Below are 13,963 nucleotides of genomic sequence, written 5' to 3' on the forward strand. Positions count from 1 at the left end.
ATGGAGTCTTTTAGCTTGGGATAAAATAGCTATATGGGCGTGGATGGGAAGAGGCCAGGGGCTATCCCAAAGATAAAATCCTTGCATCTAGTTTTAGAGTCCTTTTTAATCATAACCAGCTTCTCCAAACACCCACCTTTGTCCTCTACCACAATGGGAGTCAGATCTACTGCTGACTTCTCCTCTACCTTCTCCACATCAGCAACACCTGGGGAGAACAGATGGCATTGAGAGTGTATAAAGAAGAATGTTTTGGGGTGCTTGGCTGGCTCAGTCACAGGCATGCAACTCTTGATCTCGAGCTTGTGAACTCGAGCCCCATGTTGGATGTACAGATTACTCAAAAATAAAAGCTTTTGGAGCACCTGAGTGACTCAGGGATTAAGTATCAAACTCTGGATTTTGGCTCAGGTCATGATCTCACAATTTGTTGGACTGAGCCCTGAATCTGGCTCTGCACTGATAGCACAGAGCCTGCTTGGGATTCTCTCTCTCTGCCCTTCTCCCATTTGCGCGCACTCTCTCTCTCAAAATAAATAAACGTTAAAAAATAAATAAAGGGGCACGTGGGTGGCTCAGTCGGTTGAGCGTCCAACTTCGATTCAGGTCATGATGGAGCAGCTCGTGGGTTTGAGCCCCACTCAGGCTCTGTGCTGACAGCTCAGAGCCTGGAGCCTGCTTTGGATGTCTCCCTCTCTCTCTGCCGGTCCCCCACTTGCACTCGCTCTCAAAAAAAATAAAACATAAAATTTTTTAAAATAAATATTAAAAAAATTTTTTTAACAAAACAAAAATAAATAAATAATAATTAATTAATTGACTTAAAAAAGAAGGGGGCTCCTGGGTAGCTCAGTCAGTTGAGCATCTGACTCTTGGTTTCAGCTCAGGTCATGATCTCACAAGATCTAGCCCCAAGTGGGGCTCTGCACCAACAGCACAGAGCCTGCTTGGGATTCTCTCTGCCCCTACCCTGCTCATGCTTGCTTCAAACTTACATATTAACTTAAAAAACAAAATAAAAAAATAAAAATGTTCTCTGTTCCTCACCATAGCCAAATGGAACAGTCTTTTTTTTTTTTCTTCTTAAGTTTATTTATCTACTTTGAGAAAGAGACAGGGGAGTGAGAGCACATGCAAATGGGGAAGGGGCAAAGAGAGAGAATCCCAAGCAGGCTCTGCACTGTCAGCAAGGAGCCTGACTTGGGGCTTGAACTCACAAACCCTGAGATCATGACCTGAGCTGAAGTCTGACGCTTAACTAATCTAATCGAGCCACCCACGTGCCCTGGAAAAGTCTTAATCCTAAATCTCCATGATTAACATCATAAAAGACATCTTAAGGGAAAAAACCCTCAATTTAAATTCAAGGGTGCAGGATTATTCAGGGTTTCACTTCTTCCTGACACCCCATAGCCCAGTTAAAAGTCCAAGAGCTTCATAGGGATCTGCACAATGTAGTACTTGAAAATGTGGATACCTTTGGGCTCTGTCTCCATCGGTTCCTCTGTTCTCTCCTTCACCTCTGCCTTTTCCACTTTCTCCTCTCCCTCGGGAGGTTCAACAAGGACTTTTTCATCCTCTGAGGCAGGGGCAGGGGGTTGTGTACACTTCAAAGGAAAAAGACGTAAGTTGAAGCAAACAGGCCAACGATCGAAAAGGATGAACAGGCTTATCCATTTACCTTTGGTATGGCATCCAGTCACCCCCATCTCTTACCTCGACAGTGGCCTCTGGGGCTGCAGATTTAACCTCCTTTTCTCCTTCTGCACTCTCTTCTTCTTTGAGGCTATTCTCTTCTATTTTTATCCCATCCTCTGCAGACCAACAGAAGACACTTAATTAGGAGGAAGGTCCTAGACCAGCGAGAAGGTCACACCCGCTCAGTTTGTCTCATCTTAAGTTGTCCTCTCGTGCCTTTAAGAGCCAGCCCTATTCTTAGGACGGCTCTCCTAAACTGAGAGGGAGATTGCTCTGTGTCCTGCCAGACTCCCCTGTTAGAGCTGAGCACAAGGGAGCAGACAAAGCATAGGCAAGGACAAAAGACAGAAAAAGAGAGTACAAGCACACTTACCAGCAGGTGGGGCAGGTGCAGGGGTATTGGGTTGTGTGTCCCCTGGAGTGGAGGGTGTGGGAGTCTTTGGGGAAGGTGACCCTGGCTGGGACATTTTCTTGTTCTCCTCTACTTCAGCAAGTTCAGGCATGCTCCAGCGCCCATTGACATGTTCAAACTCCTGAACCTGGAGCAATAAGACAAGATAGTGAAGACTCAATTCCAGCTCTAGGCTCCTTTCCTATTGGCCCTCCAGTTTCCCCTACAAACTCTGAACAATGAAAAGAGGCTCAGGGCTCACCTTCTTTCGAATCAAGGACATGACACCAATTCTAGTAAGGACATGCTGGCGAGACAGGCCTTCTCGGGGGACACCATCAGCAAAGGTCTCAGCCCCATCTGCCCCCGGCTCACATAAATGTCGCATAAAAAGAGACACATAAGCCCTGTAGTAAGGAAGTGAAAAATGAGTTAAACAGCTATCAGGCCAACTCCTAGATGAGATCTTTCCCACCACTTAGGCATTAACTCAGGCAACAACAACTCTGGCTCCATCTTGAGATAAAGCCCACAATCGCATTGAAGGATGGTTCTCCAGATCCCACACCACGCCCCAGGTTCTCTTCTAGGGAAGCTAGAAACACAAAGAGCCCTATTACGAACAGCTTCACCCATCAACTTCAACAGAGAACACGGACAATTTCCCTGCACAGCCTGGACGAGTAGTGTGGAATGACAGAGATTAAAAACTCTTGCTCTGTACAGTCACTCCAGCTCTCAACTTACTTGAACTCTTTCTCTGATTTGCCTCGCAGATCTCTCACAAGCCACTGGGTGGTAAAAGCATCCTGAGGTGGCATCCCATATCGCATAATTGCATTAAGAAAGGCTTTTCGCTGACGAGCATTAAAGCCAAGTACCTAGAAGAAGAAGGAGCCTACGTGAGAGGGAGCAGGCCTACGTGAGAGGGAGCAGGTCTTACTCCATCAAAGACCAAATATCAAGCACTCACCCATCACCCCTCCTTAGAATCAAACAGCACTTACTTCAATATTCCCACCAACACGGGCCAACAGAGGAGGCAATGGCTTATCTTTATCATTCCGCAGGCCCTTGCGACTGGGCCTGCGGGGAGCTGCAAAAAGAAAAGGAGGCATGAGCGACACTGACAGAGGTATTAAACAAAGTAACATTTAAAAGTCAGCAGAAAGGCATAGCCCTCACCTTCTGAGCGTTCATCAAAGTCTTCATCACCTTCCTCTGAGGCCACTGAATAATCGGACTGGTTGTCGGACTGGTCGTCCTGCCAATCTGGAGGGAGAGAGGGCAGATGAGCGGGGCCCACTGCTCTAGTGGAACGGCCCATGGGTGGGGGGCGGGGCCGGCCACACACACCTCGGTCCTCCTGGGAGCCATCATTGTAGTTGACCTGTTTACGGATTCTTTTTCCTTTGCCCAGATTTCGGGCTAGATCTTCTTGCTGCTGCTCATAATGGTGCCGCAGCAATTTCTCCCAGTAGTCAGGATCCACACTTTCTTCCTGTTTTATGATTTCTCGTTCTACCTCCTCTTCCTCCTGGGACAGAGGGAGGGCCAGGACTCAGGGGTGCTGAAGTCAGCACCACCAGCTACCCCTGGTCCTCACACAATTCCCACTGTGCTAGCTCCTTTTCAGGACTGGACTCTGAAATACTTAGTGTGCCTGGCTGGACCTAAGAACTTAAAGAGAAATTTAATTGACAGGACATGGCTCCTCATAATTACATAGAGATTAGCAGTCAACATAACTAAAGAAAAACGTGAGATGATGTTATCACAAGAGAAGCATGAAGAGACCGTATGCTTTCTTCTAACACTTTTTACTGAGACCTACACAGTTGGGAGACAGCAAAATATAGGAAAAAGAGATTAGATAGGAAGGGAGAATAGAAGGGCTTCTGGGGGCGCCTGGGTGGCTCAGTCGGTTAAGTGGCCGACTTCGGCTCACGTCATGATCTCGCAGACCGTGAGTTCAAGCCCAGCGTCGGGCTCTGTGCTGACAGCTCAGAGCCTGGAGCCTGTTTCAGATTCTGTGTCTCCCTCTTTCTGACCCTCCCTCGTTCATGCTCTGTCTCTCTCTGCCTCAAAAATAAATAAACGTTAAAAAAAAAATTTTTTTTAAAAAAAGGGCTTCTAAAATACTACAAAAAATCTTCATAAGAGATAAAGTAGAAGGACCATAAGCTCTTCTGTTCTTCATAATTTCATAAAAATTTGCCAACTGTGTGCAAAAAACAAAACCAAATTATACATACATACTCTCTTATGTTCTAGTAATGTTTACGTTCCTCCAAAAATCTTTTTTTCAGACACTTCAAGACCAGTAACTGATTCCAAATCCCTTACATTAGAACTAAACCACTACTAACAGCATATTAGAAACACCCTAAATGTCTATCAATATGGAACTAACTGAATCAATTCCTGGGGGTGAGGAGTGGGCAAAATGGATGAAGAGGGTCAAAAGGTACGAACCTCCAGTTATAAAATAAACAAGTCCTGTGAATATAACACACAGCATGGTGATTACAGTTAATAACACCGTATTGCATATTTGAAAGTTGCTGAGAATAGACCTTAAAAGTTCTCATCACAAGAAAAAAAATGCACAACTATGCATGGTAACAGATGTTAACTAGACTTACCAGGTGATCATTTCACAAAATACATAAATATCAAATCAATTTGTTGTACAACAGAAACTAAACATTAATGCTGTCAATTTTACCTCAATCTTAAAAAATAAATCATGGGGGCGCCTGGGTGGCTGAGTGGATTAAGTGTCCAATTCTCGATTTCAGCTCTGGTCATGATCTTATGGTTCATGGGATCCAGACCCACGTCAGGCTCTGATGCTAAGAGCACAGAGCCTGCTTGGGATATTCCCTCTCTCTCTCTCTCTCTCTGTCTCTCTCTCTCTCTGCCCCTCCCCCGCTTGCTTGCTTATGCTCTCTCTAAATAAATAAATATTTAAGTAAATAAATAACGGTACTTCCAAACAAAGATATATTATGCAGCAAAAAAAAGGGCGAAGGGGAGGCCTGGTTGGCTCAACTGGTACGGCACATGACTCTTGATCTCAGGGTTATAAAGTATGAGCCCCACACTAGGTATAGAGATTAGTTAAAAATATATAATCTTAAAAACAATTTTTTTAAAAGGAGGAGGAGCTCTTTATGTAATTTATTTGGACTAAATCTCCAAGATTATTCAAATGGACAAAAAGCAAGGTACAGAACATCATATATGACAACTACTTTTGTGTCTAAAATGAAAAGGGAAAAAAAAATAATAAAATGAAAAGGGAAAAAAGTGTTTATGTGTATGTATGTATATACAGGCACATGCATGTATACATATGTATGAATGTAATTTGTATGCACATAAAATACCTTTAGGAAAATATACAAAAAACTGAAAACTTCAGTTATCCCCAGGGAGGGAACTAGATGGGAAAGAGATATCTTGGTATCTTCTGAATTTTGAATGTGAATTACTATTTATTCAAAAAATACAATTTAAAAAATCTTATAAGGTAGATGGCAGCCACAGCTGCTAATGAGAGGGCCATTTGTATACCTGAGTAGTCAACAGCAGAGGTTATCAATGGGAGGACCACCCTCCCTTCCCAACCATTCAGCATGTGCTGCCCCAAGCCAATCACCCCTCCATGCAGTCACTGCCCCAACAGAAACACAAAGCACCTTACAGGAGGGCAGTTTTGACTGAATACTACAGCCCATACACCTATGTCAGACTTCTCAGTCACAGTTCCAACAGAGTCTAGCAGCATCATCTCCAGAAGAAAACAAAGAGAACAGGTATATATCAGAAAAACACAGCAATAAGGGGGGGATGGTTTTGAGTTGGAAAGCTGGGAAAAAGATGGCAAAGACTGCCAGAAAGCTACGCCAATTCAAAGAACTCTGAGTTGAATGGTCTAAAGAGGACCAGAAGAAAATGTCTATTTGTTTTTTTCATTTTATACTCTACTTTTGGGGGAGAAAAAAAAATTTTTTTTTAATTTTTTTTTTTTTTTAATGTTTATTTATTTTTGGGACAGAGAGAGAGACAGAGCATGAACGGGGGAGGGGCAGAGAGAGAGGAAGACACAGAATCAGAAGCAGGCTCCAGGCTCTGAGCCATCAGCCCAGAGCCTGACGCGGGGCTTGAACTCACGGACCGCGAGATCGTGACCTGAGCTGAAGTCGGACGCTTAACCGACTGAGCCACCCAGGCGCCCCATGGAGGAGAAAATTATTAAAGAAGCCACACATTCATCAGTTTTAGAGATTTTTTTGTTTTGTTTTTGGTAAAAAAGGAAGGGAAGAGAAGAAAAAGGGAAAACAGTCTATTGCTATAAAAAGTACAGGGAAATAGGGGCACCTGGGAGGCTCAGTTGGTTAAGCAACTGACTTCGGCTCAGGTCATGATCTCACAGTTTGTGAGTTGGAGCCCCACATCAGGATCTCTGCTGTCAGCCCAGAGCCCGATTTAGATCCTCTGCCCCCTTCTCTCTCTTTGCTCTTCCTCCACTCACTCATTGCACACACGTGCGAGCGCTTGCTCTCCAAGATAAAAATATTTAAAAAAAAGAAGTACAGGGAAATAGGCTGCCCAGATATGTATCTCATCTCCTGCCTTTTCTCCCAAGAGATTTGAGATAGAAATCAAAAGTTTATTTGTAGGATCAATAAACTACAGAAGATAAAATGAGATTGTGATAAGGAAGAGCTAATATATATATAAATGTTTTGAGTGTGAAATTTGGCTATGAGTTTCCTGATAGCCACGGCAAAAATGAGAATGTGACTGCCCATGTGTGATAATATTTACTTTCAAAGAGGTATATCAATTCAATGTACTGATTTACCTACAGATGTTTTCCTCTTGTCTCAAATACCATCCTGGTCGCAATAACAAATTCCACACCAGTCATCAAGCACAGCATTGCCTTGGACTCATACTCACCCCCATCTCTTCTTCCCGCACCACGTACTGGGCCACTTTGAATGAACTCAAATATTCATTCATGCCCTGCAATTCTGTGTCTTCTGTCTCATCCTGGTTACGGTCCAAAAGTCGCTCAATGGCCTTGTCATCATAGTGGATAACACTGCTATCTTCTCCCTCTTTGTTGTCTCCTCCTACAAAGAATCAGGGGTCCATACCCTCAAAGTCAGATTCAGCAGCTGCAGTGAAAAAGCAAGTCCCACAGGACCCTAGGTCCAAGTCTCAGGACCCTAAGTATCAAATATACCCTTTAGAGAGGCCAAGCCCCACACCAAAACAAGTTCCTGACTAGCTCACCTCCATCTGTGGCTTCATCCTTAAATAGTTCTTCAGTGCCAAACTTGAGGATGTCATCAAGCTCCTGTTTGGACATGGATCCAGTCTTGGAGCCCAGCCCAGGCCGAACCACTAGATGCGTCAGCATCATCTTCTTCTTTGCCACCTGCGTGATGCGCTCCTCCACTGACGCACGGGTCACAAACCGATATATCATCACCTTCTTATTCTGCCCAATACGGTGAGCTCTACTAAAAGCCTGAAGGTGGGCACGATGCAAAGTCAGAAACTGAAATAATCCTATTTTCCTGCTTCTGCATTTGCCTTCACACAAACTTCCCCCCCAGACCCCACCTTCTCTCATGTTACCCCCAAATTAAGACCTTGGCTAACTCAAACTCTCTGGTTCACAATAAGGTAAAAGACACAAAAAAAATCTACTGTTTTCCCCTGAAACAACTAATTCCAGATGGTGGAGCCCTCACAGAGAACACTGCATTACCAGTAGGTTACTGTATATGAAGGCCACTACCTCTGCTCACCTGGATGTCATTATGGGGGTTCCAGTCAGAGTCATAAATAATAACTGTGTCAGCAGTGGCCAGATTGATTCCAAGGCCCCCAGCTCGAGTAGAAAGCAAGAAGCAGAACTGTTGAGCACCCGGTGCTAAGGAAGGAACAAAAACCATTAGAAGGGTCTCCTGAGGGGCACCTGGCTGGCTTAGTCAGTAGAGCATTTGACTCTTGATCTCAGGGTTGGGAGTTCGATCCCAAAGTTGGGTGTAGAGATTACTTAAAAAATAATAAAAAAATCTTAAAAAAAAAAAAAAAAAAAAAAAGTGTCTCTTGAATTCCAATTAATAAATGTAGAAAGAATGTCAGAAATACAAAACCTCATCAGGCAAACATCAGAGTAGTAAAAGTCTGAGGAGAAACAGTGCATGACCATAGTCTCAAATACCTCTTTCATCCAGTTATGTAACAGATAAATCGTGGGGGTGAAGGGCACAGCATAGAGAATATGGTCAGTGATACTGTAATAGTGTTGTATGACAGATGGTAACTACACTTGTGGTGAGCAGAGTGTAACTTTTAGAGTTACCCAATCACTACCCTGCACACCTGACACTAATGTTAACACTGTGTCAAATATACTTCAACTAAAAAAAAAAGATATTTATCAATTACAATGTGAAAAAGAGTAGCTTTACAGTGGAGAAACTAAGCAGGTATCACCTGAACTGAAGGATCAAGGTTAACATTACCAGTAATGAGACATTATCAACATCATGTCCTCCCCCTGACATGATATACCAAAAAGAACACTGTGGGGCACCGTAGTGGCTCAGTCGGTTAAGCAACCAACACTTGGTTGCAGCTCAGGTCATGGTCTCATGATTCGTGAGTTCAAGCCCCACATCCAACTCTGCATTGATGGTGCAGAGCCTGCTTGGGATCCTCTCTCACCCTCTCTCTCGCTGCCCCTCCCCCACTCATTTTCTCTTCCTCTCTCTCACTCTCAACATAAGTAAGTTTAAAAAACATGAAGGGGCACCTGGGTGGTTCAGTTAAGCGTCCAACTTTTGATTTCAGCTCAGGTCATGATCTCATAGTCTGTGAGACCGAGCCCTGCAAAAGGCTCTGCGCTGGCACAGAGCCTGCTTGGGATTCTCTCCTCTCTCTCTCTCTGCACCTCCCCTCCATGTGCGTGTGCAAGCGTGCACACTCTCTCTCAAAATAAATGAACATTTAAAAAAAAGTTCTTTAAAATAAATAGGGGGGGAAAAAAGAACACGGCATTGCTTCTATGGTATTCTTGTCCAAAAAGTCTAAAAACCTCAATCTACTCATGAGAAAACATCAGACAAACCCAAACTCACAGACATTCTACACAATAAATAACCAGCAATCATAAAAAGTATCAACAGTAGGGGTGCCTGGGTGGCTCAGTGGGTTAAGCAGCCAACTTCACTCAGGTCATGATCTCCTGGTTTGTGAGTTCAAGCTCCATGTCAGACCCTTTGCTGACAGCTCAGAGCATGAAGCCTGCTTTGGATTCAGTGTCTCCCTCTCTCTCTGCCCCTCCCCGTCTCACACTCTTGTCCCTGTCTCTCAAAAATGAATAAACGTTAAAAAAAAAATTTTTTTTTAAGTATCAGCGGCACAACAAAGGTAAGAATGAAGAAATATGTCAGACAGAAAAAGACACAACAACCAAATGCAATGTGGGATCTAATACTGGATCCTGAAACAGGAAAAGGACATTAGGAGGAAAACTGGTGACATTCAATTAAGGTCTACAGCTTAGTTAGTAGTATGACATCACTCATAATTTCCTGCTTTTGACAGTTGTACTGTGGTTATATAAGTTGTTATCGTTAAGAGAAGTTGAGCAAAGATATATGTGAACTCTGTATTATTTTCTTCCGACTTTTAAGTCCAAAATTATTTTAAAATAAAAAATGAGGGGGCGCCTGGCTGGCTCAGTCAGAAAGAGCGTACAACTCTTGATCTCGTGGTCATGAGTTTGAGCCCCATGGTGGGTGTAGAGATTACTAAAATAAATAACCTTTTAAAAAAATAAACAATATAAAAAAATGAGGAGGGGGGAGGGGTGGCTACAGAGACAAGTCTGCCACGAAATTGCTAATTGAGCTTGGGTTAAGTCCTGCTCCCTCTGTGGGCCTCAAGATACAATGAAAAGGGTTAATTAAATACAACGCTCTTCTTCCAGCAGAAAGAACGAAGACTCCAACAAAATAAAAAAAATCTGCTAGGAATAGTTCAACACATTCTTCCAATCAAGGCATTCAAAAGCTTTAATTCTTCCATATCAATTGACAAAAACTCAAAAGAACCACACAGAAAAGCAGATACACAAGAACAAGTAATCCATCCAAAGACATGAGTCAATGAGAATTCCTGGATTGAAGGTACTCCTTTCCTCTTACCATTGAAGCGGTCAATGGCCTCTTGTCGCATGTTCCCAGTTATCCCACCATCAATACGTTCATACTTATAACCTTCATGTTCCAAGAAATCCTCCAACAAGTCCAGCATCTTGGTCATCTGGAAAAGGAGCAGAGTTTAATTAAAGGGGAGTCAGATGGTAATTGCTTTCCTCACGTCACTGAGGGTTGTCTACTGCTCCCTCTCAAAGCTCCCAGCTCCTCCCACACAATACCTGAGAGAAGATGAGTACACGGTGCCCACCCTCCTTAAGGTTCTTAAGCATCTTCTGTAGCAGCAATAATTTTCCAGATGCTCGGATTAGAGCACTGCCATCATACATGCCATTAGGCATTTTAGGGGCTTCCTGAAGAAAGAAGCAAAAAGAAAAGAACGCTGAACAAAATGGAGCAATTCCAACCCAGTGAAGAACGAGAGGAGGCACAACATACCATCGCAGCCACAGGGAAAAGATATGGGTGGTTGCAGCACTTCTTAAGATCCATCACCACATTCAGCAGAGAGACCTGGTTGCCACCCCCTCGAGCATTGAGTGCTTCAAAATTTCGAGTGAGGATGTACTTGTAGTATTTCCTACATGGGCAAGACAAAGAGAAGTCAGATTCAAGAGCCTTCATAGGACTTATAACCTTTATACAACTCCCAAGACAGTCCCAAGGTCTGAGATCTTCCTTCCAACATATCTTGCTTCAGGACTAAGGAAACCTAACAAGCACCACCAACACCAACAGCACAAACACCATCATGTTAAATAAAGTACTTAGTAAGAACTATGACTACAAACAATTAGGTTTCTGTAGACTTTGCTTGTTCCTGTCACCAGATGCCTTGAAGCAGAATGCAGGGAGGAATAAGAAACACTTGGCAAACTAGTAGATGTCTATCCACAAAATGGAGTCAGTGCTTCTGTCCCTTCTGACTTACTTCTGCATGGGGCTCAGCTCCACACGCACAATCAGTTCTGTCTTGGATGGCATATTTTTGAACACGTCAGCTTTGAGCCGCCGCAACATGTGAGGGCCCAGCATATCGTGCAGTTTTTTAATCTGGTCTTCCTTGGCAATGTCTGCAAACTCCTCCAAAAAGCCTTCCAAATTGCTTCAGAAAAAGAAAAGACAGTCATATAGGAAACGGGCAACAGGAAGAATTAGAAGCAGAATTATCAGCTGATTACAGATAAACACACACTTACTGGAACCTCTCTGGGGTGAGAAAGTTGAGGAGATGAAACAACTCTTCTAGATTGTTTTGTAATGGAGTCCCAGTCAGCAACAGTTTGTGTTGAAGTGAGTAACCATTTAAGACCCGGAAGAACTGGAGAAGCAGATGGAGAAGATAAAATTCAGTGAAAAGAGGGCTCCAGTATACCTTTCCAAACTAAGCTATTTTGCTGCCCAATGGTTAAGCTGCCATCTCCCCTCCATTTCCATCTCCCTTTTAAGGTCTGACCACCAAGGAGTATCACAAGTAAGGAAGGAGTGCAGAAGCCATTTGACCAGTTCCTCTCCTCCTAACACTCCCCTTAATGAGTAGGTGGCACTAAAAAACTAAAACTGGAGGCCATAACCTCCCTCCCCACTTCCTTCTCACCTTTGACTGATTGTTCTTGAGCCGATGCGCTTCATCCACAATGAGGCATGCCCAATCAATGGAACCCAAGATAGCCATGTCAATGGTGATCAACTCATAAGACGTCAGCAGCACATGGAATTTCACAGATGCCTCTTTCTGCACAAGCAGGTGACCCGGTCACTAATGTTCAACTCCTCCAGTGCAGGCAAACCCAAGGGACTTTCCCTCCCCCCAACTGTTATCCTTCGGCCTCACCCCACTCTAAGCAGACTAAGCCCACAGCAACAACTCTCTAAGGTGGTCTCCCTCCCAGTGAGATACCTTCATGCGAGAGGCTTTCTTGCCACCACGAATGGCGTTGTCTTCAAAAGAGAACTCATTCTCTCGGATGATAGCACGGCTGTCTTTGTCACCCACATACGTCACCACATACATATCTGGAGCCCACATTTCAAACTCCCGCTCCCAGTTGATGATGGTAGAAAGAGGGGCACTCACTAGGAAGGGGCCTTTGGAATGACCCTTGGAGAAAGAAGAGAAGTGGCAGAATAAGGACTGAGGGCCCCAACACAATGCTGGCCCAGCGCCCACCTCTACACTAGGACCAGCTGAGGGCTGGCACGTGTGCTGCTGCTCCTATCCTCACCTTTTCAACGCCCTGCCTACTCCTTCCCACAAAGTCACACTCGCCTTTACAGGGAGTTTAAAACCCAATTTCTTCCTAGAAGTCTTTTCATGCTAATTCCACCCACAACTCTGCTCATCTCAACAGGTATTCTCCCCCCAAGGACTGAGGCTCTATGCATCCACCACTGATTCTACCCAAGGTTCCATCCACTCAGTCTGTCTCTATGTACACATGTCTGTCTTAGAGGCACTTGGGTGGCTCAGTTGGTTAAGCATCTGACTCTTGGTTTCAGCTCAGGTCATGATCTCCGTTTTGTGAATTCAAGCCCGACATCAGGCTCTGAGCTGCAGTGTGGATCCTACTTGAGATTCTCTCTCTCCCTCTCTGTCCCTCCCCACTCGTGCTGTCTCTGTCTCTTAAATAAACAAACTTAAAAAAAAAAAAAAGCGTCTATCTTCATGTCATTCCACAGTGTTCTTCAAGGTCTGGGACCAATTTTTTTCTTCCTTTTTTCTTTCTCCTCATTGTGTGAAAAGACCACGAACACGAAATACCCATACACAAAAACCTCACAGCCCCAACTTTCGTACCTCCTTGTAGAGAGAATAGAGGAAGACTGCTGTTTGGACAGTCTTCCCAAGGCCCATCTCATCAGCCAAGATGGTGTCGGTGCCCTGAGCCCAGGAGAAGCGCAACCAGTTCAAGCCCTCCATCTGATAGGGGTGCAGGGTTCCACCTGTAGCATCCAAGTACTCTGGCTGTCGCTCATACTTCACTGTTGGCTGAAGAATGAAAGGAAGAAGTGAAGAGCTGGCCAGGAACTCCCTTCCTTCCGTAAGACAGAAGCTGCCTCCTCTTCACACATCCTCACTAGATCCTCAAGAGCCACAAAGAATTGTGGGGAGGGGCACCTGGTTGGTGCAGTGGGTTGAGCATCCAGCTTCAGCTTGGGTCATGATCACAGTTTGTGAGTTCGAGCCCCACATCAGGCTCTCTATCAGCACAGAGCCCACTTTGGATCCTCGGTCTCCCCCCCTCTGCTCTTCCCTGCCCCCTTCTCTCAAAATAAACACTAAAAAAAAAAGAAAAGAAAAGAAAAGAAATGTAGGGGGAAAATATCCTTAATAGCTATTGTAATTTTGTGTTTTATTTAGTATCCTCCAGGAAGCAAGGCAACTAACCTATCAGGCGATCAGAGATCTTGGTCTTACAATCTCACGAAAGACACATCATAGCCTCCCTAGCAATACAATAATTCTACTACACAGGAGCCACCAGGTAAATAATCATATGTTCCCCCTGGAGTCATCTTTTTCACCTTAACAGTCCTCATATTATATTACACAAATAAAACCACAGGAACTGAACCCTGAATTAAGGGTCAGAAGACCCAGGTTCCGATAAGTTTCTTAACA

General features: G+C 44.1%; 1 protein-coding gene and 1 non-coding gene across 9 annotated transcripts in view; both read right to left on the bottom strand.

Annotated features, from left to right (window-relative positions):
* CHD4 (chromodomain helicase DNA binding protein 4) overlaps positions 1-13,963 on the bottom strand; it is a 30,558-nt gene that overhangs the window by 6,995 nt on the left and 9,600 nt on the right. For 5 of the 8 annotated variants that reach the window (XM_060658598.3, XM_060658600.3, XM_060658595.3 and 2 more), the window contains exons 15-34: positions 13,139-13,330; positions 12,242-12,442; positions 11,939-12,076; positions 11,541-11,662; positions 11,273-11,446; positions 10,780-10,921; positions 10,563-10,694; positions 10,330-10,447; positions 7,921-8,045; positions 7,400-7,637; positions 7,061-7,236; positions 3,446-3,626; positions 3,275-3,361; positions 3,097-3,185; positions 2,837-2,970; positions 2,352-2,496; positions 2,072-2,237; positions 1,717-1,814; positions 1,478-1,607; positions 137-208 (exon numbers count right to left, since the gene is read on the bottom strand). In XM_060658598.3, coding sequence (XP_060514581.1) covers positions 137-208; positions 1,478-1,607; positions 1,717-1,814; positions 2,072-2,237; positions 2,352-2,496; positions 2,837-2,970; positions 3,097-3,185; positions 3,275-3,361; positions 3,446-3,626; positions 7,061-7,236; positions 7,400-7,637; positions 7,921-8,045; positions 10,330-10,447; positions 10,563-10,694; positions 10,780-10,921; positions 11,273-11,446; positions 11,541-11,662; positions 11,939-12,076; positions 12,242-12,442; positions 13,139-13,330 — 2,860 coding nt within the window. Of the gene's footprint in view, positions 1-136; positions 209-1,477; positions 1,608-1,716; positions 1,815-2,071; positions 2,238-2,351; positions 2,497-2,836; positions 2,971-3,096; positions 3,186-3,274; positions 3,627-7,060; positions 7,237-7,399; positions 7,638-7,920; positions 8,046-10,329; positions 10,448-10,562; positions 10,695-10,779; positions 10,922-11,272; positions 11,447-11,540; positions 11,663-11,938; positions 12,077-12,241; positions 12,443-13,138; positions 13,331-13,963 lie in introns of all 8 variants that reach the window. The other 3 variants (XM_060658593.3, XM_060658594.3, XM_060658597.3) reach the window with 2 other exon arrangements.
* LOC132660495 (small Cajal body-specific RNA 11) lies at positions 1,900-2,039 on the bottom strand. The gene has a single exon (XR_009601835.1).

Source organism: Panthera onca, chromosome B4, assembly GCF_046562875.1.
Source record: "Panthera onca isolate mPanOnc1 chromosome B4, mPanOnc1 haplotype 2, whole genome shotgun sequence".
In the NCBI taxonomy this organism is placed as follows: Eukaryota; Metazoa; Chordata; class Mammalia; order Carnivora; family Felidae; genus Panthera; species Panthera onca.